The sequence below is a fragment of the Ovis aries genome, chromosome 14, assembly GCF_016772045.2.
Source record: "Ovis aries strain OAR_USU_Benz2616 breed Rambouillet chromosome 14, ARS-UI_Ramb_v3.0, whole genome shotgun sequence".
NCBI classification, from domain to species: Eukaryota; Metazoa; Chordata; class Mammalia; order Artiodactyla; family Bovidae; genus Ovis; species Ovis aries.
The window spans coordinates 12,680,310-12,706,705 of NC_056067.1; the positions used below are offsets into that span (position 1 = coordinate 12,680,310).

A 26,396-nucleotide genomic window follows, 5' to 3' on the forward strand; every position below is an offset into this window, starting at 1 on the left:
CTAAGTGAATTAAGTCAGACAGAGAAAGACAAATATTTCATTGCAACTATGTGTGGAATCTTTTTTTAAAAGGGGGGAAAGAAGCTCACAGATACAGGGAACGAACAGATTGGATTGAATGTTGCAGGGGAGGTGGGTGGGCGGAAAGGGTGAAGCAGGTCAAAAGGTACAGACTTCCATGTATGAAACAAGTAAGTCAGGGGGGTGTCATGTACCGCATGCTGTTGCTGCTAAGTCACTTCAGTCGTGTCCGACTCTGTGCAACCCCATAGACGGCAGCCCACCAGGCTCCCCCGTTCCTGGGATTCTCCAGGGAAGAACACTGGAGTGGGCTGCCATTTCCTTCTCCAATGCATGAAAGTGAAAAGCGAAAGTGAAGTCGCTCAGTCGTATCCGACTCTCAGCGACCCCATGGACTGCCGCCTACCAGGCTCCTCCATCCATGGGATTTTCCAGGCAAGAGTACTGGAGTGGGGTGCCATCGCCTGGCCTCTAGTTAACAACACTGACTGCATATTTGAAAGCTGCTAAGACTGTAAACCTTAATGTTGTCATCACGAAAAAACAATTCTATGACTCTGTGTGGTGATGGATGTTCATTTTAATTAGACTTATTGTGGCGGTCACTTTGCCGTATATACAAATATCAAATCATCATGTTGTACACCTGAAACTGGTAAAATGTATGTCAGTCATACCTCAAAAAGAAAAGAAGTATGAAAATCTCTAGGTCCATCCATGGTTGCTGCAAATGGCATTATCTCATTCATTTTTATGGCTAAGTAATATTTCATTGTATGTATACATATATACACCGTATTCTTTATCCACGTGAGATAGAGGAAATATAGATCATCATATAGACATGATAAAATATTATTATGTGGAATTATAACAAGGCATGGTGAAGAAAGCCCTGTGGGTGGGGTCTTGATCCACGTGGCAGACCTACTTTCAAAATGGTATGCTTACAGAGCTGTCACCTGGGACCGGCTGTGCGCCAGGAGTCCAGCTGGGCTGACAGCTGGAGGCTCTGTTTCTCTCCCGGCGCTGCTTGGGTTTCCTGACATCATGGCGAGTGGGGTCCAAGCTCTCCAGGATCTCAAGAGCATGAAGCAGAAGCTGCCTTTACGCTGTAACCTTCAAAATCACATTGCGCCCCCTCTGCTACACTCACCAGCCAGCCCACCTCCTGGCAGGAGAAGTATCCGCATTACGTTCTAAGAGAGCAGGAAGGAAGGGAGCTCTTGATGCAGGCATCTCACAGCGTGGGGTAAACACAGGCACATTCGTGAAGTTTCTGTTCAGTTACTCAGTCATGTCCGACACTTTGCAACCCCATGGACTGCAGCACGCCAGTCTTCCCTGTCCTTCACTATCTCCCAGAGTTTGCTCAGACTTATGTCCATTGAGTAGATGATGCCATCCAATCAGCTCATCCTCTGTCACCCACTTCTCCTCCTGCCTTCAATCTTTCCAGCATCAAGATCTTTTCCAATGAGTCAATTCTTCACATTAGGTGTCCAATGTATTGGAGTTTCAGCTTCAGCATCAGTCCTTCCAATGAATATTCAGGGTTGATTTCCTCGAGGATTGACCGGTTTGATCTCCTTGCTGTCAAGGGACTCTCAAGAGTCTTCTCCAGCACCACAGTTTGAAAACATCAATTCTTTGGTGCTCAGCCTTCTTTATGGTCCAACTCTTGCATCCATACATGACTACTGGAAAAACCATAGCTTTGACTACACAGAACTTTGTTGGCAAAGTGATGTCTCTGCTTTTTAATATGCTGTCTAGATTGGTCATAGCTTTTCTTCCAAGGAGCAAACATCTTAATTTCGTGGCTGCGGTCACCATCAGCTGTGATTCATGAAGATGAACCGTAAACTGTAGACTGAAGCTCAGTTCTCTGAAGGAAACACACAGGCTTCTGTGGAGGTGAAATGGGGCCGTTCTTTAGATAGGGAAGCCAAGAAGCCTTTCTGAAGCCAAAATCAGAAAACTTCTTGGTCACAGGAAGAGGGAGTGCGCAGGGAAATGGGGGCTTTCACTCCTGGAGGCTGGAAAACTGGACAGCTTGGGCTGGAATCCTGCTCAGTCATTATTTTTCCTTTGGCCAAGCACTTCACAGAGACAGCTCCAAGCTGGTGTGGTTTTTTTGTTTTTAATTTAGTATTTATTTATTTGGCTGTGTTGGGTCTTAGTCGGAGTATGGGAGATCTTTCTTTAGCTGCAGCATGTGGGATCTAGTTCTCTGACCAGGGATGGAACCTGGGCCCCCTGCATTGGGAGTATGGCGTCCTAGCCACTGGATCACCAAAGTCCCCTCCAAGCTGGCCTTTGTGGAAGCTGAGTGGGTAAGCCCAGGTCACCTGAGGAGTGCCCTGAGGTCACTACTGTGAGCTGTTCACCCCAGAGCCTGGTGCACAGAGTCGTGAAATTCCACATGGGGATCTGGCTTTTTGTGTTTTCTCCCTGGTCTGTATTTTGAAATTGCTGGGTGGTAGGTACTACGTTTATAACCTTAGAGAGTTTCCTCCAAAATGAAATCAATACCGTCAGCCCTACTTTATGGGAGAATGATTTCCAAATTGCAAAAAATGAATGCCTCTAATATCTGCATTTCAGGAAAGAGAGTCTGAAACCGCTGGAGCTAATCTGACCAAACCTGGAGAGGAGGGAGGGGTCCTGGGGGTGTGCACTAGAATTGCCTGGGGCAATTAGCTAGAGGCAGAAGGTGCTGGCCAGTAGTTACTTGGAACCAATCACCATTTCCCAATGAGATCTCAGTTGCAATCCACTGCTTGTGTGAGGAAGGGCCGCTGAATCAGCAAAAGACAGCTTGGAAATAAAATGGAAGAAAGAAAGTGCAGTGTCCAAGAGAAATGGCAATTTTATGTCAGCTATGTTAAGGGGAGCAGGCTGAAGGCTGGGTGTCTCATGTAGAAAGCCATGACCTTTGCTGGGGGTTGGCCTTCTAGTAACATCACATCCCATGTCTTGAGCACCTACGAGGTGCTGGGCACTCAGTTCAGATAAATCCTCACAGTGCTCTGATGGAAACTGTTATTGTGCCCACTTTACAGATGAGAAAAATGAGCTCAGAGACTTTAAGGGACTGCCCAGAGCCACACAGCTGCCAGTCCCTGGAGGCAGGATTTCAATCTGAATTGTGAGGAAAGTCTATAGCCCTTCACAACATTTAATCTTTCATTTACACGGAACAGCTCTGAAACGCTATTTCATATCCATTTAGAGAGACAAATGGCAACCCACTCCAGTACTATTGCCTGGAAAATCCCATGGACGGAGGAGCGTTGTAGGCTACAGTCCATGGGGTCGCAGAGTTGGACACGACTGAGCGACTTTACTTTACTTTAGAGAGACAAAATACAATAAAAGCAGACCTAAGCCTGATAACACTGAATTTCAGCTGAGGAACAGAGAACCAGAAACCCAGGGCACTTGCTCCAGGTGTTCTGGAGGGCTGATCGGCTACTTCCATTAAGTCTAAGACAGGCTAGGCCCAAGAACTCCACCCTGGGCAGGTAGGAAAACCTCCCAGAGGGCACAGGGAGGCGCCACCTAGAAAGTGCACTGAATCCCAGTAACTCCAAGTCACAAAGCAAAACTGAAAACTCCCTAATTGTCCCTCTGATGAGGGGTGGTGAAGAGGGTACAGCCCTGCAGGCTGATGGCTCTTCAGAGAGGGGGCTTTGGTTATCCCAGGCAGAAAAGAAACTGAACTTGAATTCTAGGAGGAGGAGGGGCTGGTTTTCTTTTGAGAGCCAAAGGTGGGAACACTGCTGGCTGGAGGTGTAACCCCGTCCCCTCACTCTGCCCCCGGAAGTGCAGCTCTCCTGGCCTGCCTAAACCTCAGCTGCAAAGTCTGCTCCTCTGAGTAACCCCCACCCCCCATCCCCCACGGCAACCAGCGGCGACCCTGTGCAATTTCGCGGTGCAGCACTTGGCTGCTGCCAGTTGCCCAACACGTTCCGGAGAGCTGGGAACTCGGGCTCCTGCCTGCGGATTTATGGTCCAGGAAATGCACTTCAAATTGGTCCCAGGATACCCGGATCCAGGAATCAGACACCATCTCTTGGGGGTGGGGGGTGGGAGTGTGTGTTGAGAGAGACCTAATGACGCCTGAGAGGCGATTCCACTTTGTTCCCCCAAAGCGCAACGGCTCACGGGATGGAAGGGGGCTACCTGTTGGCCGGGGTGCAGGGGAGGAACGGAATTTGGGTGTCTTTACTTTAAGGTCTCTGCGTAGCTGGACTTTCTCTTAATTTATGGGGAGGGGCCAATGGCCAAATACCAGTTTTCTAAGGCGAGCATCCCCTTTCCCCCACATGTGGACCCAAATCGCCTGTAAGGAAAAAGGAAGGATCATTTGTCATAGAGAAAACCACCTGTGGTCCGCCGAGAGCCTCTCCAGTCAAGTCAGGGCCAGGCGTCCCAGGCAGGAGTCCGGCGCGAGGGGCGAGGCGCGCGGTGGGCGAGCCGAAACATGCGGGGCGCCCCTGGCCTGCCCAAGGCCTACGGCGCCCGGCTTCAACTCGTGGCTCCCGGGAGGGGGCAGCGAGCGCCCTGGGTGCTGGGCGCCTTCCCGTTACGCAGTTCCTGTCCCTTTAAACCCAAGTCCCGGGAAAGATGGGGGGAGGGGGGGCGTCTGGGGCGCCGCGGCTGGACCCCTATTTCCAGGCCGATCGGAGGAAGAGGTGACGCCGGGCGGGCGGGGCGCCCCGGGTCCCCGCCTGCGCCACGCGCCCTCAGCCAGGCGGGCCAGCTCCCCTCTCCAGGCCGCGGGCGCGCCGGGGGCGGGGGTCCGGGCGGCCGGGCGGGGGCGCGCGGGCGGCGGGGTGCGGGGGCGCGCGCGCGGGCGGGGCGCGGAGTGCAGGCGCGCGCCGCGCCGGCCCGAGCGCGCGAGCCGGGCCCAGAGCGCACGCCGCCGCCGCCGCCACCGCCGCCGCCGCCGCCGCCGCCCGACCCGCCGCATTGCTGCTGCCGCCGCCGCCCGGCCCGGCCCGGCCCGCGGCCCCCAATATGGTGCAGCCGCCCGCGCCGCCGCCCGTGCCGCCGCCGCCCGCGGGCCCCGCCGCCGCCCTCGGGCGCCCGCAGCGCGGCAGCCGCAGGTGGGGGACTGCGCCCCGGGCCTGAGCGCCGCTGTCCCCGCCTGGCCTGCGCGGCCAGCCCGGCGGGCTCGCCTCCGAGGGGCACTTGCCGCTGAGGTGGAGCCGTTCGCACCAGCCGCTCTTGCTCCTGCCCCCTCCCTCCCCCTCCCCCCCCCTCCCCCGCCCTCCTCCCCTCCGGTCCTGTCTCCAGCGGGAGCGCGAGACGCTGGTCAGGCTCCGCGGCGCAGCTCGAAAATGAATAATCGCCCCCAATTGACTTGAATTCCTCCGAAGCCGACGCCGCGGCCGTCCGCCGCCCGGGATCTGTTTGCTGTGTTTTTTGCTTTCTCCATTCTTCCTTAAAAAAAAAAAAAAAAAGCAAAACAAAACCAGCCAGCCAGCCAACCAAGACTCCGGTTTGTTGATCGCCTTTTTTTTTTTTTTTTTTTCACCGTTTGCGGGATTTGCAAACCGAGTTACATGCATGTCCAGTGGGGGCAGGTTTAATTTTGACGATGGAGGGTCCTACTGTGGAGGCTGGGAGGACGGCAAGGCGCACGGCCATGGCGTCTGCACCGGCCCCAAGGGCCAAGGCGAATACACCGGCTCGTGGAGCCACGGCTTCGAGGTACTGGGCGTCTACACCTGGCCCAGCGGCAACACGTACCAGGGCACTTGGGCGCAGGGCAAGCGCCACGGCATCGGCCTGGAGAGCAAGGGGAAGTGGGTGTACAAGGGCGAGTGGACGCACGGATTTAAGGGGCGCTACGGGGTGCGGGAGTGCACGGGCAACGGGGCCAAGTACGAAGGGACCTGGAGCAACGGGCTGCAGGACGGCTACGGCACGGAGACCTACTCCGATGGAGGTAGGTGCGCCCGGCGCGCGGGGGCTGGCGGAGGAGGGACCTTCTTCTCTCGCTTCTTCTGTTTTATCTCTGGGGAAGTCGAGCTTTTCCCTCCAGAGGGCCGTGGGCACCTGGGGCATTTCCTGGGGCTCCCTGGAGGCCACAGCGGCCTTGGCTACAGGTTGCCTCACTGCCTGGTGGGGGACAGCGCCCCTGTGCCAGCAGAAGGGTGTTGGGGGCTTTCTGGGAGCATTGCCAGGCCCAGGAGCCTCAGAGCTGAGCCGGGTGTTAGTGCATCGTCCAAGAGCAGGCCGGAAAGGCCAGGCTGGGCCCGCGGCCTCCTCTGGGACCCAGCAAGGGCGCAGGGGGGCTGGGAGAACCCCCCCCGCCCCCGGCCCCCCTGCTGGCCCAGCTCCCTGGGTGTCGGCCTCTGGGAGTCAGGCCCCTGCTCTGCTGCTTGTTTTTCCTGCGGTGCCTCCGGGCCTCTCTTAGTCCTGATCAACCCAAGCCAATGGAGAGAGAGCGGCTGGGAGAGCTAGAGGCGGGGGACGCGAACCCAAACCATCACAACGAGGCAATAAACTTCTAGGTGGTTGGACGCGGGGCCAGCGCTGTTGGAGCAGGCTGCTGGCGGGCGGGAGGGAGGGAGGCCCATCTGTTTAGCGCGAGCCCAGGAATCTCGCCTTTCAGTGGCTGAATCATTTTCACCGTTAGTTTAGGGATGCTCCGTGCCTTCATTCCAAGATGCCGCCACATTCCCGGCTGAGCCGGCGCCGGAAGCCAGCGTGCTGCCCGCCCTGCGCGGCTCTAAGATGGTTTCTGTTCAGGGAGCCCTGGCTGTCCCAGACACTCCAGTGTCCGCTCCTCAGGGCATCTGAGAGGTGTGAGGCACTTCTGTTCCTGGAAGCCAGACCCCAAGCAAGCCTGCTCCCCAGAGGCCCCTTCCCCCATCTGGGAGCTTATCCTGATGAGTGGCTCCCTCTTGGCGGCTGGCTAATTTTTCAGGCTTGGATGCCTGGGAAAGGAGTGGGAACTGGAGGGGACTTGTGTGCTTCTGCTGGGCACAAGAGTCACAAACGTACGTGCGGTCCCCTGCTTGCTCTCTGAGGCTCCTGAAGCTTGTGCTAAACACCTGCTCCCTGGCCACATCCAGGAGTGTCAGAGGGCTGGAGAGTAATTATTATTTTGGCTTATGCAACTGAGAGGCAAGGTTCGTTATTCCTGCGAGGGGAGGAGGCGTGGGGGGCAGTTAATTATATAACGCTCCTGCCTGTCAAAGCCATGGCGCCCCGTCCCAGGCGGCCTCTTCTGTGCTGTTGTTGTTTTCCTGGAGTGGGTTGGAGAGCTTCCTTGACCCTGGGGTGCCCAGGCCAGGCCGAACAGACAGCCCTCCTTGGGTTCTAGGCCGTGGGCGTGTGTGTGTGTGTGTGTGTGTGTGTGTATGTGTGCAGGCACGGCGAGGCCCAGGCAGCAGATGTGGGTGGCTGAGGTGGGCGGCCGAGCAGCCTGGCGCTCCCAGCTGGGCACTTTGGGAGCCCAGGGCAGCCGTCACCCGTGGCTCTGGTCTGGCTGCTCTGCAGATCCGTCCCTCTGGAGCTTCTGCCAGCTGTGTCTGTGCCTGGAGACTGGAGCCTGGGAGGAGAGGGGCTGGGCTGGTCCCCCGTGGGACTCGGCAGGGTGTCTGCCGGGGAGGTCCAGCACCCTGGTCGGCCCCCCTTCCCCAGAGATCTTCAGTGGCCCATGGAAGTCAAGCCTCTGTTCATCAGACACCTCCCGAGTGCCTACTGTGAACAGGTGCTTGGGACCCTGCTGGATGGAAATCTCTGCCCTCGCGGAGCTTCCATTTTAGAGGGAAGGGTGGTGGTTTCACTGGGAGGAGAGGATCCCATCCTGTGGGGGCCACGAGTGTAGGATAGGCTATGTTGTTGTGAGAAGCGCTGCTGTCATTGGGTGGACATCCTTGGGTCTCCATCGGCTACCAACCAGCTCCGCTGTGTCCACCCCCTAAAATGCTTTCCTCCACATCATCTTGCTTGAGTCTCACAGGTTGCAGGGGAGGGAGTCATGTCCACCACCTATCGAGCCAGGGAGGCCCTGAAGCCCATGGGACAGTACTGAGCCCCCAACCTTTGGTGGCAGAGGCGGGGGTTTGAACCCCCAGTCTGTCCAGGCTGGGACCCCGGACCCCCCCTTTCCTCACTCACATCCCATCACCTGTGTGCCAGCCGAGGCAGGCACAGGATGCAGGGTACCAGGCCAACTTGCTGCCTTTTGGTTGGCGACAAGGGAGCACAGAAAGTTGAACTGACCTTTGTGGCCTGGAATAATCAGGCCAGACATCTGGGGCTACTGGAACTTGGTCCGCACCCCTCACTAGGAAGGGGGTGGCTGTTGAGAATGTTTGCCCTCAAGCAGTGCACGGGGCGAGCAGAGTTGACGTGATGTTTCATAATCCACCAGAACTGAGCGGTGGTCTCCACGCCTGCTCCCAAGTCAACTGGTAGGCAGCATGGGTCATGCTTAGAGAGGGCCAGCAGAGCCTTAACGAGCTCATGGTCCTGCCTCCAACCCTGCTTTCCTCTGCACACGGGGATGGGGATGTGGGGCGGGCAGCCGCCCAGTTCCCAGTGCTGACTTGGGGAAACGGTGATTTTCATGAATAATGCACCAACGGCAAATGTATTCTACATTTAGCTGGAATTGGTATGGAATCCATTTCAACTGGGGACACTTCTGCCAACTCCTCCTCCTCCAGGTTCATCCTCCCCCAGGCGCAAGGCCGGCATTGCTCACTCAACCGAGCTGAGTGGCTTCCACTGTCTGTCAGGTGACCCTGAAGAGATGGTGAGGCCTGAGGGCACAAGGGTGGCAGGAGCACACGCTGTGGGATCGACACCCATTGGACTTGAATCCCGGTTGTGCATTTGCTCTTTTCTGTGACCTTGGGGTGAGCTACTTAACATCTCTGAGCTTCTGTTTCTGAAGCCATCCAGAGGGCCGATAGCAATGACTGTGAAGTAGGTGGGGCTTAACTGAGGTGGTATACATGGCAGTGCCAGGAATAGAGTAAGCATTCATTATTATTTAGCACCATTTCATTATTAGAGTTCACGTGCAATGAATGCCACTTACAATGATCGTTATTAGAACCAAAAGCCAGACATGATGATAATGATCGTGAAAATGTTAATAAATGGCCATGCTCAACACTTACTGTGTGCCGGGCATGTGGCGAGTGTCTGCACGACTGCAGCACTCAGTCCCAGTTCATTTCCAGGCTTGGTTTTCTCCTTCCTCCCATTTCCCACTTTGGGAAGCAGAGGCTCAGAGGAGCCAGGTGACTTGACTGCTGCGCACTGGGCGGCACCTGGAATCACACTCAGGGCTGCAGTTCCCAAGCTCTTGCTTCTGTGTGGAACACCTCTCTCTGAACTCCCTTGTGCAAAGCCCCATCCTTGTTCTTCCTCTCCCTCCACACCCTCCTCCTCCTCTGGGTGCAGCAGAGGAGTTGCAGGCAGGTGCACACGGCCAGACACCCCACCCGGGCTCTCTTCTCCGCCTGATGGACCCCTGCTTTGCTGCACAGGTAAATATTTCCTGTCGGGTGCCATGTGCACAGGATCCCTCAGACCAAAAGTTACCCCCCGCAAATAAAACCCTCCCACAGCCCGAAAGATGTGAGTCATTGCACACACCCGGCCGCTCCCCCTCACATACAGATTCCGTTCACTGGCCCAGATCCCTCGGCCCACACGAATCACACACGCCCACAGTCAAAATTCAGACCCCCCCTGCGCCTGCGTGCGTGCACACGGTACACGTCACCCAGAGACGGTCTCCACCCTGCCCCCCAAAACACAGCCACGTGCGCCCTCCAGCTCTGTTCGCTTGCCAGGTACTCCAGGTCCCCCCACCTCCACTCCTTCCGAGAAGCGGCTCTCCCTGTAAAGAGAGGGTGCCAGCCACAGAGCAGGGCTCGGGTACATATACGGGTCTGCGGCTTTGTTTCCACTTTAAACACGCATTTAGGCAGTCAGTACCCCCCTTTAAGTGGGAGAAACCCTCTATCAAAATAAATGACCATTGGTGCTTGGAATATGTGAAAAGTGAACTTTTTTAAAAAAATCCAAATGCTTAATTTAAGAGGAGCCAGGTCCATGGACATGGATATTGCGCCAGTAGGAACTCATTTCAGAAACGAAAGGGAGTTGGAGATGAAAGTGCATCTTCAGAGAGTCTTTCAGCCCCTTTGGGGAAGGAAAAGGCTCCATGAGGTGAAAGGAGAAGGGAAAGCAAATAACTAGTTCTTTGTTGCCACTAATAGCTGAGAGAGGAGTGTTACTGAAAAGTCCCCTCACCCAGCACAGCCCTGGAGCAATTTGACGGGCTTTATATTAGGAAGCCTAACTGAGCTGGTGAGGATCAGCACCCTCCGAAAATAGCCATCCGCCGGGTAGCTAGTGAGTAGCCCTCGCTGACAGTAACAGTTCATGCAGCGAACCCAAGGACAGGGGACTGTGGGTCTATGTTCTGAGGGTGCCTGTGGAGAGAGGAAGCCCCCGGGAAAAGGGTGATGGTGGCATGAGGGCAGGGCCAGGAGCGTCTGCCATTTTTCCTCAAGACTTTCTCTTTCTCATCTTCCGCCAGGCCTCCACAGCTCTAAAGACAGCTAGCTATCAACCCTGAGCTGATAAGTCTGTATAAAACACTCCTCAGGTCCTTCAATGTCAGCACGATATTAGATTTTTGAGCCCTGGAAGGACGGGTGATGTTTGAATTTTCTGCAGCGATTCGCCCCCTCTTGGATCAACTGCTCCCCAGTTTGTAGTTTCCTGGCTTGGGAAAGGGCACGTGGTTGATGAAAGTGGTGCTCTGTGGCGTCCTGGCTTTGCCAAACAGGTTCTGTGGACTAGCGCAAGGGGCCGGCTCGCCCGTTGTTCCGGAGACGGGAGCGGCCCGTTCAGCACCATGGAGAGCGCTCCCCTGTTCTGCCTGAGCTGCTGGGAGACGGCCTTGCTCCGATTCCCCCTGGGCACTTCGTCCACTAAGACCTTGTCTACTGGCCGGTTGAATGCCTTCTCAGTGTCTCGGTGTCTTCTTGTGAGCCAAGGGGGCATTTCCCAGCTAGGGTGGGCAGGATTGGAATGGGGTCCTTTGGTAGAACTCATGCAAATAAAACCTGAGGTTTACTTCTGCCTTGGGTTGTGCGTGTTCAGTTCCCATGGGGTGTACAAGGGTTACAAGTGCACACCAGGGACTTTCCTGGTCATCCAGCGGTTAAGACTGAGCTTCCACTGCAGAGAGTGTGGGTTCAATCGCTGCTCAGGGAACTAAGACCCCACATGCCACGTGGCACAGCCCCATAAAGAGAAAACGTGCACACCAGGAAGTGCACACACGGCAGCAAAGGAAGGATTTTGTCTGTTGCAGACAATGAAAGATGGCCGTGCCTCCGTTCTGTTTAAATCAGCATCAATGGATTAGTCATCTGAACCAATTCTGCCCAATCTGCATGTGGCCATTTGAATTTAAATTTGAATTAATTGCAATTAAATGAAGTTTAGAAACTCAGTGCCTCTGCCATGCTAGCTGCATTCCACACGCTCAAATGCTGCTTGTGACTTGAGGCCACCACCTTGGACAGTGCAGAGACAGAACATTTCTGTCATCACAGAAAGTCGTCTTGTACAGCACCAGTGTGGAGCGTAAGAGTAGTGCAGGAAGGGCTGTGTGTCCCGCCAGTGAAGTAGTGCCCACATACAGTGGTCACTCAGCAAATGTGTGGGATGAATCCATGGGCAAATGAAGCAGTATTTGGTAATTTCATTCACTGTCATGATTTCACACATCCATCCTGCTGTAAGAACTTAGAACTGGATGTAGACAGTTAAAGGGAAATTTAAAAACCCTCTAAAGCATCGCTGTTAAAATTCCCTGATTGGTTTTGTTTTGTTATCAGCTCTGTTGTTGCTCATAGACCTGCCAGCATTTTACGTGAGTAAGATGGATGGTGTTGAATACAGTGAATAATAGAGAAGATGTACTATGCTGTGAGGCAGTCATGCCAGGAGGCTTTGTTGGAACACTGTCTAATGAGCAACATTCATTGTAAAGTGCTAAGCAAGGGACTTTCCTGGTGGTCCAGGAAAGCCTGGACCCTGGTTGGAGAAATAAGATCCCATGTGCCATGGGGCAACGAAACCCATGTGCTGCAACTGAGCTCACGCACTCTGGAGCCCATGTGCCACAACCAAAGAAGGCTGCGTGCCACAACAGAGAGCCTGCGTGCTGCAACTGAGGCCCAATGCAGCCAAATAAGTCATTTTTTTAAGTGCTAGGAAACACTAGCAGAAAAATAAGTACCCTTTCATCTGTCCACTTTCTAACAGTCCCTTTTCCTCAGCTTGATTTGTTCAGTAATTGAGCAGCATTTACCAAGTTCCTACTATGCTCACAGCGTAAAGACTGAAACCTCATTTTCAGTGGGTCCACCTGGCAATATCGGCTGTGCCTGACTCTGTGTCTCTGTCCCTTTGGGCTGCTGCAGCAGAAAACCATAGACCAGGTAGGGGATGGGGAGGTTATAAACAACAGCATTCATTCCTCATGCTTCTGGAGGCTGAGAAGTCCCAGATCAGGGCGCTGGCAGATTCAGTGTTTGGTGAGGACCTTCTGGGTTGCAGACCACCAGCTTCTCTGTGTCCTCACATGAGGGGGAGGACAGAGGAGTTCTGTGGGGTCTCCTTCGTAAGGGCACCGATCCCACCGTGGTGGGCCCCATCCTCATGACCTCATCACTCCCAAAGCCTGCACGGTTCTGGGGGGACACAAGCATAGTCCAGAGCACTATGGATACAGTACATAGTTTGCAGTAATGTAGGCTGTTGGAAAAGAAATAAGCAAAATCTAAAACACAAGAAACAGCATGACATGACTTTTACAGAAGAATATGTAGTCGGTACAAGACTATAATGTGTAAAATAATTAGGAGTTTCTCATGCCAGACTTTGGGCATCTCAAAAGGAAATGCCATAGGTGAGGGCTCTGTGAAGGGAAGGGAGAGCCATGTCTGTCCTTAAGTGAGCCCCGGAGGCATGCTCGGAGGGGCACCTGAGCCGAGTCTGGATGATGGGGGGTAGTGTGGTCATTACACCAGGACTGAAGCTGCTGGCCTTAAAGGAGACTTGTCCTCAGCATTGGTTTTCTCATCTCCATGATGAAAGTGTTATTCCCTTCAGTTGTGTCCGACTCTTTGTGATCCCATGGCCTGTAGCCCACCAGGCTCCTCTGTCCTTGGGATTCTCTAGGCAAGATTACCGGAGTGGGCAGCCATCCCCTTCTCCAGGGGATCTTTCCGACCCAAGGATCAAACTCGGATCTCCTGCATTGCAGGCAGATTCTTTACCATTTGAGCTACCATAGCAATTTTTTCCATACATGTCATCTCACAAATTCCCAGGAATGTCAGCGTTATTGATTTGGACACAGAGAGGGCTCCCTGGTGCTTTTGGAGACCTCCAGTTGAATCAAGGGTTAGTCTTGCTGCTGGTGCTGGCCTGCCACTGTCTGTTACCCCAGGCCAGTGTGTCCTCCGCCTGATCGTGTGTGAGTCACCTGGGAGGTGTGTTAACATAGATTGCTGACCTCCTGGGTCTGAGAGGTACCCCTGGGAATTTACATTTCTTACAAGTTTCAATTGATGCTGATGCTACTGGCCCAAGGACCCCACCTCTAGAACCACAGTGCTAGGCAGCCCTTTTCATCCCCAGCCACACAGTAGCTCCACCAAGGATGGTGTCCAGGGAGACTGTTAGAAATGCAGGCCTCCCATACACCTGCAGGGTCGGAATCCTTGTGCTTGCAAGATGTCCAGGGGGTTCGCATGTGGGCAGCTCCATTCAAGTTCCTTCCTTGGCTGCATGCAGAGTCATCTGGGCACTATGAAAAATACTTGGTGCCTGGCCCCACCCAGAGATGCTGACGGGGTGATCTGGGTGTGGCCTGGGTGTTTGAGTCCTTTTTCAAGCTGCCCGGAGGATTCTTATGTGTAGTTTGGTCAATGGCCTTGCATGCAGAGCAGCCTCAGCCACACGTTGGGATCACTGGGATGGTTTGAGGGAGGGATATGTCTGGGCTCCATGCGGCACCTCTCCAGCCAGGATCTCGGACGGTGGCATCCGGCTTGGGTGTGTGACAGAGGAGGCAGGGCTGAGAGTCACCGCTCTGGACAGAGTGTTTTAAACTCTGGGTCACATGGCTTACGAAAAGGAAATAGACCAGCATTTCCCCAGCACCACATCCATGAGGGTGAGCGATGTTTCACTTCTGCCCCATCGCCAATGGCCTCCTTCTCTGTGTCTCCCCTTTGTTTCTTGAAAGGATGCCTCTCATTAGATTTAAGGCTCAGCCAAAATCCAGGGTGATCTCATCTCAAGGACTTTAAGTTCGCTGCATCTGCAGAGACCCTTTTTCTAATTAAGAGCACACAAGAGACCTCCCTGACGGTCCAGTGGCTAAGACTCCATGCTTCCACTGCAGAGGGCATGGATTTGAGCCCTAGTTGGGGAACTGATATCCCACATGCCACCTGGCCCAGCCAAAAATAAATAAAGATGTTTAAATAAGAGCACATTCCTAGGTATCAGGGTTTAGGACTTGGACATCTCTTTGGGGGGACATTTTTCAACCCACTGCAACGTCATACCAGTTTTGGTTTGAAAGAGCTCCAATGCGAATACGTGTTAACTGGAATCCTGAAGCCAGGAGATTCCTCTGGAAGAAGGATACTCACTGTCTTAACATCCACTTTGTTCCAAGGACTGAGCTGTGCACTCACCACAGGTGTTATTGCTTTTAGTCCTTTGTTCTTGTTCAGTCGCTAACTCATGTCCGACTCTTTGCAGCCCCATGGACTGCAGCACGCCAGGCTTCCCTGTCCTTCACTGTCTCCCAGAGTTTGCTCAAACTCATGTCGATTGAGTTGGTGATGCCATCCAACCATCTCACCCTCTATCACCCCCTTGTCCTCCTACTCTCAGTCTGTCCCAGCATCAGGGTCTTTTCCAGTGAGTTGGCTGTTCACATCAGGTGGCCAAATATTGGAGCTTCAGCTTTGGCATCATTCCTTCCAATGAGTATTTGGGGTTGATTTCCTTTAGGATTGACTTATTTGATCTCCTTGCAGTCCAAGGGACCCTCAGCAGTCTTCTCTAGCCCCCCAGTTTGCAAGCATCAATTGTAGTCCTTAAATCAGTGGTTTGAGGTGAGGTGTGCATGCTCAGGCGCTTCAGTCACATCCAATTTTTTCAACCCCATGAACTGTAGCCCGCCAGGCTCCTCTATCCATGGGATTCCCTCAGTCAGGAATACTGCTATTTCCTTCTCCAGGGGATCTTCCCAACCCAGGGATCAAACCCGCGTCTCCTGTATTGCAGGTGGATTCTTTACCACTGAGCCACCAGGGAAGTCCTTGGGGTGAGGCATGGGGTCTCATTTAGGGGATGAGAAGGTGAAGTGCGCAGGTTCCGAGGCTTTAGGAGGTTGCATGACTGTTGGACGTTGGGCTTAGCTGGCCCAGAGCCACCCACAGTCCCAAGCGATGGTGTTCCCCAGTGGAGCCATCAGTTCATCCCCTTCCTTACAGCTGAGGAAGCTGGGGCCAGAGGAGCCCATGTCTCACCGTGAAGCAGAGCCTGGAGAGGGTGACACCATCCTTTGAGCCTGGGCCTCCAGTGGGCCTTTGTCCACATTTGTAAACACTTGGGTTCTCCCAGGCCCCGAGAACTCTGGCCCTCTCCCAGGGGCAGGCAAGTCCTGTGACATTTTGTGGGCACCTCTGGGGGTTGCAGACTCCCCAAGGCTTCTCCGTAGACCCCAGATGAGAATCCCACCATTCTCCATGGGTGTCTGTACATGCCGAGATTTCACAGCCAGTGGGAGGTGGACAGAGGAACTGCGGACTCCTACAGGTCTGAGTCCGAGGCATAGGGCAGGAGTGGGCAGTGGGCCTCCCCTGCCCCTCCGTCCCTCTTCCCTTCTCAGGATGCTCCACTCCAGAGGCCCACAGCCCGAGGCTTCTCCCGGAAGCCTCCAGGGCCCACGCTTGCAGCCAGCCTCTGGCGCCCTGACCTTCCTCCCATCGTGCTCCCCGCAGCTACCCTCTGTCAGCTACCCTCACTCCCATGCCTGGTGAGTGTCTAGCTTTTTGAGCTGGGAGTGACCCGGCCTTCTTCTTCCTTTTTAAAAAATTTTGGCTATGCTGGGTCTTCCCTGCCACGTGTGGGTTCTTCATTGCAGTGCGTGCTCAGTAGTTGGAGCACACAAGCTTAGCTACCCGTTAGCATGTAGGATTTTAGTTCCCCTACCAGGCATTGAACCCTGCATTGGAAGTGTGGATTCTTAACCACTGAGCCACCAGGAAAGTCCCTGCCCAGGCTTCTTCCCTGTGGTCCCCTTGTGAGATAAGCATGACCCCTCCATTTTACAGATGGGGGTGGGCCTGAGGTTCAGGGAGGTAGGGGAGATGGGAAGTGCTGAAACAGGGACTGAACTACTTGTGGTCTGACCGGGGCCGCCTGGACGGGCTCCCAAAGGAGAGCCTGGGGGCCTGCAGTGGGGCTGCTTGATGCGGGTGGTCATGAGGACCATGCTGGGAAGACCTGTCCCCCCACCCCAGCACGTCTTTGCATCAGGGCTGAGGACGGCTAATGGGGACAGGAGGTGTTTCCATGTGGGCCAGGTGGCACCTGCACTGTGGGACGTCCTGGAGGGGTTTCCAATGGGAGGGTTTCAGGGACTAAGGGGGCTTGAGGGGGCCCTGCCAGGAGTGCCAGGTGAGATCCTACGTGGCCGACCACTGTCGCAAACCACGCAGGCTTTCTCGGAGACTGGCTGTAGGAGAAAAGCCAGGGGGCGTGAGCTGGGGCCCCGCTGCCTACCTGGGGATGTGCAGCCAATGCGTGTGCATTTCGAGGCCCTACCCCCAACCACTGGGTTGTTACTGGTGAGTTTGGGGACCCAGCTGCTCGTGGGTCGCTCTGAGATAACAAGCATCACTCGAAATGCACGTTGGTGAGGACAGTGAGGGTGGTCTGTGGCTTGGCAGGTGTGGCGCCCCCGCCCTCCACTGGCCCCTCGGTGCCCCTGGGCCCCCCGTGTGTGCCCGTGCTTGTGCTCTGGCTCCCGTGACATCTTCTCTCCTTGGACTGGAAACTCCAGAAGGGCAGAGGCCCGTCTGTCGAGTTCCTGGCTGTGACCCCCGGTCCAGTCACAGGGCCTGCTGCAGGGGGACTTGGGGTTGGGTGGTGAATGAATGACCCCTTAGCAGGGAGCTGGAGATGTGAGAGCGCAGCCCCGTGGAGAGCGAGAGAAGGTGCGGGCGGGGAGGACAGCACGTGCAGAGGCCAGAGGCAGGGCTCGGTCTGCAGCAGAGGTAGGCAGAGCCCAGCGGTGTCCGAGCTCAGCTTCCGGGCTGCGGGAAGGATGCTGGATTTTGTCCAGAGGCCAGGGAAGGGCTCTGAACGATTTAAGCGGGGCAGCATGCGATCTGGTGTTTGTGCTTTCGTAATTAAGTGTTTTCTTTCCAGATGATTGTAGATTCACACGCACTCGTGAGAATGATACAGGACATCCCCTGAACCCTCCACCACATGCCCCAAGGGGTAACATTTTGCAAAACTCTAGTACGGTATTATAGTCCGAATGCCAGCGTGGGTACTGTCTCAGACAGAACATCTCGTCACCATCTGGACCCTCTGTCCTCCTTTAGGGCCACATCCATCCCTCCCCATCCCACCGCACCGGTCTCCTCAGCCTCTGCGACCACAGACCTGCTCTCCATTTCTGTCATTTCTCACTCCAAGAATATTCTACAGATGTGGCCTTTGGGAGCTGCCTTTGTCGCTCGCTGTGGTTCCCTGGAGACCATCCAGGCCATTGCTCCTGCCAACAGTTGGTTCCTTTCGCTGCCCACTGTGCTCCTCCGTGAATGGAGAGGCGCCCTGTCCCCGTTGAGGGGCGTCTGGGGTGTTCCCGCAGGGGCCTGCCATGAATGCCACCGCTGCGCTCTTCCACGCAGAGGCTTTGTGCGAACCTAAGCCTTCCTATCTCTGGGATAAATGCCCAGGTGCGCGCTTGCTGGGCCGTGCGGCAGTTGTGTGGCTGTGTTTAGATGATCACTCTGGCTGCTGGGTGGGAACGGAAAAGAGGGGCTAGAGAGGAAGCTGGGGGCCCCCGGGAGGGGTGCAGGTGTCCAAGAGGGAGGGGATGATGGCCTGAGTCTGGGTCAAGACAGTGTGCAGGGGAGAACCAGAGGCCTGAGAATTTGCAGGTGGGCAGAGCAGGGGGGTGGAGTGCAGACAGACAGTGCCCGGAAACTGGGGGCTGAGGGGACCCTGGGGAGGAGTGGATGTGGGTCGGGGGAGGACAGGGTATGGTGAGGGTTGTGAGTCGGGTCTCAGGGGACATCGTCCTGTGGGAGGTGATGCTGAAAGTCAGGGGAGGCATCTTCCTAGAAGGGCCCTAGGCCTCAAAATTGGAGGAGGACGAGGAGGATTGGGGGTGAAGACAGACCGAGGGAGCAACAGGACAGAGGCGGGCCAGGGACTCAGTCCTCGCTTGTCCTGTCCACATGGGCACCACTTTCCTCCATGAGGTCATCTGATCACTCCCACATAGTGTGCCCATTTACAGACCAGGAAAGCAGGGACAGAGGATAGAGCGGCCTGCCCAAGTCATGAGGGAGAGCTGGATTCCGGAAGCCACGGACTCACAGAGCACAGGGCTGAGTTCAGAGCACAGGCTATCGGTTAAAGCCCGCGCGGGCCTTCCTGAAGGTCCATGAGCTCAGGTGAAGATTTCCGCGCTCGCACCTGGTACCCACGGACGCTCCATGAATAAGCTGCTATTGCTGCTGTTGTGGACCCTTCGCAAACCCCAGGGGTGGATGGTAGCCCCCATTCTGTGCTTCACATCCTCCCCACTTACCCTATTATATCATAAGTGGTCCCAGGTCACGCCTGTGCCCTGAGAGAAGACAAATCGTATTGTGTTTATTGAGATATAATTTACATAGAACCCACTATTTTAAAGTGCATAATTCGGTGCTCTTTAGAATGTTCATAAGGTTGCGCAGCTGTCCTCACCGCCTAATTGTAGAACATTTTTATCACCCACAAAAGAAACCCTGTTCTGCCTTAAGCAGTGACTCCCCATTGCTCGCCACCCCCCAGCCCTTGACAAGCCCTGTTCTGCTGTCTGTGGACCTGCCTGTTCCGGACGTTTCATGGGGATGGAATCCTACGCTCTGCATGTGGTCTTCTGGGTTTGGCTTATTTCACTCAGCGCCCGGGTCCATCAGCATGCCATGTATCAGAAGTTCATTCCTTTTTTTGGTTTAAAAATTTTTTTAATTTACGTTTGGCTGTGCTGGGTCTTCCCTGCTGCGTGGGCTTTCCTCTAGCTGTGGTGAGCAGGGGCCACGCTCTAGTTCCGCTCCATGGGCTTCTCACTGGGACGGCTGCTCTTGTTGCAGAGCACGGGCTCTGGGCATGCGGGCTTCAGTAGTTGCAGCCCATGGGCTAAAGTAGTTGCAGCTCCTGGGCTCTAAAGCACCGGCTCAGCTGCACAGCATGTGGGATCAGGGATTAAACTTGTGTCTCTTCCATTGGCAAGTGGATTCTTTACCACTGAGCCACCAGGGAAGCCCCTTCTTTCCTTTTTAAGACTGAGTAGCAGTCTATATGGATAGACCTCGGTTTGTTTATCCATCCATCCGTCGATGGACATTTGTACTGGTTCCACCCTTGGACTGTTGTGAATATCGCTGCTGTGAACATTTGTGGATACAGTTTCATGTGGAAATGTTTTCCATTCTCTTGGGTAAATACTCACAAGTGGAACTGTGAGGTCTGATGGTAACCGTGTTTCACCTTTTGAGGAGCTGCGGGACTCTTCCAAAGCAGCTGCATGGTTTTGCAATCCCGTCAGTCTTGGGTCTGAGGGTTCCAATCCCTCCACATCCTCTCGAACACCTGTTATATCTGTCTTTTTGATTATGGCCATCCTGGTGGGTGTGAAGTGGTGTCTCACTGTGATTTTGATTTGTGTTTCCCTAATAACCAGTGATGTTGAACATCTTTTCATGTGCTTCTTGGCCATTTGTGAGACTTCAGAGAAATGTCTGTCCAGATCCTTGCCCACTTTAAGATGGGGTTATTTGTCTTTATATTATTTGGTTCTAAAGCTATTTTTAATGTATTGTAGATATCACAGTGACTTAAACTGAACCACCTGACTCTTAGCCACCCCCAGGGTGCCCACTGGCATGCTGCCGCCCCCTTGGGTGACAGATTCCTTGAAATACATTGTGGGTGCCTTTCTCTTCGCCCGAATACCTAGCACAGTGCCAGGCACACAGCAGGGGCTCAGTAAACATTGGGACCTCGGTGCACCAGCTAAGGGGCCAGGCGGTCCTGTCTACTTCTCAGTGAGGTGGCTGTGATGGGTTGCATTTAGGCTCCGTGTTACCAGCCAGGCGAGAACGGCAGTGGTGTCTGTGGGAAAGTGGGGACCCACGCAGGTATTTACTGAGCACTGACTGTGCTGGGCAATGAGCTAGGCCTTGGGGAGAGAGGGGTCCGAGAGCCCCAGGGCGGGTTGTGTGTTTGCACAGGCTGGGGACCTGTGTCAGCAAATCCTGGACAGGACCAGCAGGTGTCTGGGCATCTGGGAACACTTTCTAGTGCGGCACTTTTCCACAGAGACTTGAGAGTTTCAGGAGAGAGGCAGGTGTCAGAGGTGCACAAGGAAGAGATGTTTAATCACCCCCAGAGGCAGAGAGAACAAGGCAGCCCCGGGAAGTACGGGTGAGGGGTGGGGGACCAGCGTGGCTGTGTCTGGCCGGGCACAACGGGCCATGCCTGGGGGCCAGACCCCCTGCCCGGTGCGTGGGGACCCTTCTGTCTGCACAAAATCAACCCGATGGTCAGGAGAAACGAGCCAGGAGGTAACCCGCTGGGGCCCAAGGTCCCAGTCCACAGCTGGGCCGGATTCTCCCAGCATCCTGCGCTGCCCAGACAGACTGGGGACCCGCGCACCCTGCGTGGGGGCCTCAGTGGCTGCGTGCAGGGGGCCGGGCCCAAATGTGGAAGAAATGAATTATGAGTCCCCGAGAGAATGCGGCAGAAATACAGCAGAAGTCAGGGTTTTCTCGGGGCTGGAGGCTGCCCTGTTACTGACTGTGTTAGTGGAGAGACAGGAGAGAGGAAGGGAGGAGAGCAGGGGAGAGAGACAGAAGGAAGGAGAGACGGGGAGGGCAGAGAGAGATGGAGGGCAGAGAGGCAGGCCTGGGGAGGAAGAGCCGAGGAGCTGGGGGCGGGCCGTGGGGGCAGCGAGAGAGAATGAGCCCTTCCGCCCCGCCAAGGGCACACGTGTTATTGCTCAGTCCCCCTTGTTCAGAAGCCCAGTGCCCAGCCCTTCCCACGCACCTTTCCATGAAGCCCCAGCAGCTGTCCCCTGAGGCCGGCTGTCCTGAAGCCCAGAGCAGCCTGAGCAGGGCCGGGGTGATGGGGGGTGGGTGGCCTGTCTCACTGCCAGCAGCCAGGCTGCTTCCGTGCTTCAGGCTTCCGTGCTCCAGGCAGGCACCCCTGCCTCAGCGTTCAGCCCTGGGCCCCCTTCTCTGGACAGTGAGGGGTCCCTGGTAGAACTGGGTCCCCATCCCCCAAGCAGCCCACACCTGATCCCACTTGAGCTGCTGTCAGTTTGGTCCAAAGTCCTGGGGTGAAAACTCAGGGCCGCCTCACCCCACTGTGGATCAGAACTCCCCAACCTGGGGACACCCCCTCCTTCTGCCCGGAGCCGCTCCCTGGGCCATCCTGTAGGAGAACCCCAGGCCTGGACCCCTGCCCGGCAAGCTGCCTGAGGGTCATCGGGGGTGATTCTGAGCGTGTGCCTCCGGAGTCCTCCCAGCGCCCTTGCCTCTCCGGAAGGTCCCCGGGCCCCTTGGGCGTTGAGTCGGAGGGGCAGTGGAGGTGGGGGGTCTGCTGGCTGGTGGACACCGTGTGGGCCTCTCCTGCCCCTCCCTCTGCCCTTGGGGTCCACGGGGCGGGTTCAGGGCAGTGGTGCTGCGTGTCCCGGGCCTAGGCGCCCCCCGGCTGGCTACTCCGGTGTCCGGCAGAGTGGGCGTGTGAGCCATGTTTTCAGCTCTCTGGCCGGCAGGCCTGGGTATAACGCTCTTCCAGGGCGTTCGCAGCCACCCTCACTGGATGTGCCGTTTCCGGGGGTGACAGTGTCCCGGGTTTGGCGACCACCACCACAGTTTGCTGCCAGTGAAATAAGGATACAATTTCTTCCCCCGCAATCCCCAATTCCTCCCTCCCCGTGGGAGCCCACCGATCCTGGGGTGGGGGTCCCTGCCCCAGCACGCCCCCACCTCGGGAGCAGATGTATGGCCTGAAGTCAGAGAGCCCACCTCCTGAGGGGGGTCCTGACCGGAGCCTTCTCCACCCTACCTGCTGCCGGGGCCTCTGGGTTTGGGGGTGTTCTGTGGGAGTTCAGGGCACAGCTTGGAAATACTCCTAGGTTGTGGGGCCCCCTTGGGCTGCAGAGCAGGCTTTCTGGGAGTCTTCGTCTGTGGGGGCCCCCATGGAACCCAGTAATCAGAGGGTTTTTTCCTGACCTTGACTGGAAGTGGTCATGTCCCCACCGGGGTGGTCAGGGGAGCTGTGATGCCTGTCAGTGGGGGTTGGGGGGACGTGCAGAGACCCCCCAGGCCCCTCCCCAAGGCAGAGGAAGGGCGGGGCCAGCTCCCCGCCAGGGCCCACCCTGCTCAAACTGCAGGGCCTCTGCGGACCAAGGCTCTGTTTTTTATGGTTTGAGCTACAGTTCATACAACACACAGTTCCCCCATTTAAGGCGTGCAATCACGTGACCTCTAGTATATTCGGAGTTGGGTAGGCATCACCAGTCAATTTTAGAGCATTTTCATCACCTCAAAAAGAAGCCCTGTGCACAGCTGTCATCACCCCTGCTCATCCCCTAGCCCCTGGCAACCAGGAATCTGCTCTCTGTCTCTGCAGATCTGTCCACCGTGGACACTTCATGGAGCTGGAACCCTGTGCTGTCTGGCTTCTTTCTCTCCCTGTACCGTTTTCGAGATCCATCCTTGTCAAAGCTTGACTACAGGCCACATGAGTATTAAGACTGGGTAATATTCCAGCATATGGAAGGACCACATTCAGTTTATCCAGTCGTCCAGTGATGGACCTCTGGGTTGTTTCACGCGGTACTGCTGTGTGAACATTCTTGTACAGGTTTGTGTGTCAACTTGTGTTTTATTCATTTCATTCTTGGGTATCAAGCCAGGAATGAAATTACTGGGTCAGGCTGGACTTCTCCACTTAAGAGAAACTGCCAGACTGCTTTCCAGAGCGTCTGAACCCTTTTACATTTCAGCTTCTTTTAAAAAGAATTTCCTGGAAGCTGAGACATTTTTACGAATCCCCCCACCCCTCACCCAAACCTGGAAATCTGTTCCTGGACATGGTGAAGTCTGTGTTTGGAGAAAATCATTTCTTGAGCACACGGTCTGTGCCGAGCGCGGAGACCGCTCAGTGTCACCCCCTGCAGGTGGCCGCACCCATGTTCCTCCCCCTGACCCCCGACCTCCGATGCCCTGCTCTAGCTTTCTTCAGGGTGCGGTTCACCTAGTGTCTCTAAATCTGTCCCCCTAAATCTCAGGTCCATGAAGTTCTTTGTTCTCTATACCCTCAGCCCCTGGCACTCAGAAGGTGTCTGGTGGTTATGGGTCGGGATAACCAGTCATTTAGAGGAGGGGCTGTCCCCAAGCCACAGGAAGCCAGGGAGGGGACAGGGAGGGACCCTGGGGAGGCTCTCACACTGAGCGTGACCAGCGAGCCTGTTCTCCACGTTTGAGGGCTTTGGAAAAAGCCCTGCACACTAGGGCCCAGGCTGGTGGGGGTGTGGGAGCCCCTGCTTTTGGTGGTGGGCTTGGGTGTTTTCCTGTGACAGTGGCTCAGAGCTCAAGTCACATCAGGAGGGTCAGATCCCTCCGAAGCCCCAATCCTCCGTCCTTCCCCGGTGTCGGCCTGCAGCCTGGGCCCAGGCCATGGTCCTGGGGTGTCTGGTGTGTGTGTACAGCACTTGTCCCTGAGAAGAGCCGGCAGGGCTCCCCAGAGAGTGTGAAACAGAGGCTGCAGCCCGGGGGGAAGCTGGGAGCTTGACCTCTGGCAGCTCTTCAGCAAAATCTTGGTCCTCAAAAAATGTAACAAAGAAAATGGTTATTGGTCCTGAAATAAGAATCACACGCAAGCTGCTTCTTTTTTTTAATGGTTATTTATTCATTTGGCGGCTCTGAGTCTCAGTCGTAGCACTCAGGATTTTCCATCTTCACTGCGGCATGTGAGATCTAGTTCCCTGACCAGGGATTGAACCCAGGCCCCCTGCATTGGGAGTGTGGAGCTTTAGCCACTGGACCACCAGGGAAGTCCCCCTCGAGTTTTTAAAACCCACCTCTGCTCAGGCCTTGCCTCTGACCACTGCATCAGCGTCTCTGGGTGGATGGGGCATCGGTCATTAGTTTAAGGTCCTGCAGGTGTTCTAACAGGACAGCCTGGGTGCTTGACCTCAAGTGCTGAGAAACCCAGAGGGTGTTATAGCCCTGGTGGTCTGCCCATCCCCAGAGTTTCTGCTTCGAGGGGCCCAGGGGAGCCTGAGAATCTGCATTTCATCGAGGTCCTGGGTTGCGGACGCTGTCGGAGACCCCAGCCCAGAGCAGCCATGGCCACCACCGTCCTTCACAGCCCCCAAGTCCTCTGCCTGGTCACATGCAAGACAGTCGTGGCTTCTGGTGTGATGTACTTAATGCAGACCCTGCCACGCACCATCGTGAGGCGCTTTGCAAGTACAAATCCACTTTCTCCCCTTGAGTGTCCCCAGGGTGGACTGTCGCCCTCCACAGAAGGGGACGCAGAGCCACAGCCACGTCAGGTGTCTCAGGGCAGCTCTGGAGGCGTTGAGTGTCGGCCTGGCTCCAGCTCCTCGCTCCTCCCCTCTTTCTTTAGCCCGAGGGGAAATAATTTTACCCCCATTTTGCAGATAGAGGCCCAGGTCGGGTCATCCTTCCAGGATCTGTGCTCAGGCCTGCCTGACTTCCAGCCACGCTGATGAAGGGCCTCCCTGAGGAGGGGGCTCCCTTGCTTCCTCCTCCCACTCCTGCCCAGTGGCCCACGCTGCCACACCTCACAATTGCTTCTGTAACCCCCTCACTTCTAAGAGGCCAGCCCTGCCGTGATTCTGCAAGTGAATCACGATATCCCCTGGGTGACCAGAGAGAGAGGCACAGGCCCAGAAGGAGGCTTCCTGGGTGGCAGGCTTGGGAACCCTGCCTTCTATTCCGCTCTCCCCTGTTCAGGCCCAGGGGGAGGGGCAGGAGAGGTGGGCAGGGGTGGTCCCTGCTCACTGAGGCCCGAGAGGAGGTACGGCTGAAGCTTGGAAGCTATGGGAGGGATGCCCAGATCTCCCCAGCCTGTGCCTTGAAAACGTTGACTCTAGAGTGGAGGCTGCACTTGACATGACTGGGTCAGAAGCAGCAGCTGCCGCCTCTGAGCGAAGCCCGGGGTCCTCCCGCCTCCCGGGGCCAGCCCCTTAGTGCCAGGCGCAGAGCTGCATCCTAAAGGGACCTCCTATGGGGTGAGTCGTCCTGCCACCCTGAGTGAGGACCACTGAGCCAGGGGCCCTGGTGTGGTGGGAGCTGGAGGCTGTGTACTTCAATGCAGACCCCTCAGAGTTTTCCGGCGGGCAGTGGAGAAAGGTTGCAGGCCTGAGAACCCAGAACATGTGGCAGGGGTCCTAAGCTGAGCCACTTCCATCAGGACTCTGGGCAAGAGCCTTAACCTCATCATGCCTCAGTTTTTCTGTCTGTAAAATGGGCAGTGTCTCCCTTGCGGCTCCCTGGGGCCTGCTGTGAGCACTCTGCAGGGAGGTCAGGGTGACTGACAGGCAAGCAGAGGGGCTCTCCCCAGGGAGTGCAGCCCAGAGGGAACCAAGCTCAGGGAAGGGACCGCTGGCTGGGGTCTACAGACCAGCCGCTCCTTAGACTCGCCCCAGAGGTGCATGCGTCAGCTGATGGTGCCGGGGGTGGGCTGGCCCCTCATCCCCACAGCCCCTTCCAGCTCTGGGGACAGCAGAGGAGGGAGGTTCAGATCTTCACCCCTGCCTGCTGTGTGGCCTTGGACAAGTCACCCCACCACTCTGAGCTCCCTGATGTGACGGCAGGTCCTGGCCCTCCGTAGATGGTGAGAGCTCAGCGGATGTCAGCGGATGGTGTCCCCGAACGCTGTGGCTGTGGTTCCCAACCCGAGTGCCCTGGAGTGTTTTCTTGGTGCCTCCAGCTGAGAAGGTAGCCAGTGCAGGGAAGTTC

At 55.7% G+C, this 26,396-nt stretch overlaps 1 protein-coding gene across 1 annotated transcript in view; it reads left to right on the forward strand.

The window, feature by feature from the left end:
* The first annotated feature begins 5,311 nt into the window (after nucleotides 1-5,311).
* The window catches only part of JPH3 (junctophilin 3), a 77,239-nt gene continuing 56,154 nt past the window's right edge, over nucleotides 5,312-26,396 (forward strand). The window contains exon 1 of the mRNA XM_042231529.1: nucleotides 5,312-5,980. Coding sequence (XP_042087463.1) covers nucleotides 5,599-5,980 — 382 coding nt within the window. The 5' untranslated portion in view covers nucleotides 5,312-5,598. The remainder of the gene's footprint in view (nucleotides 5,981-26,396) is intronic.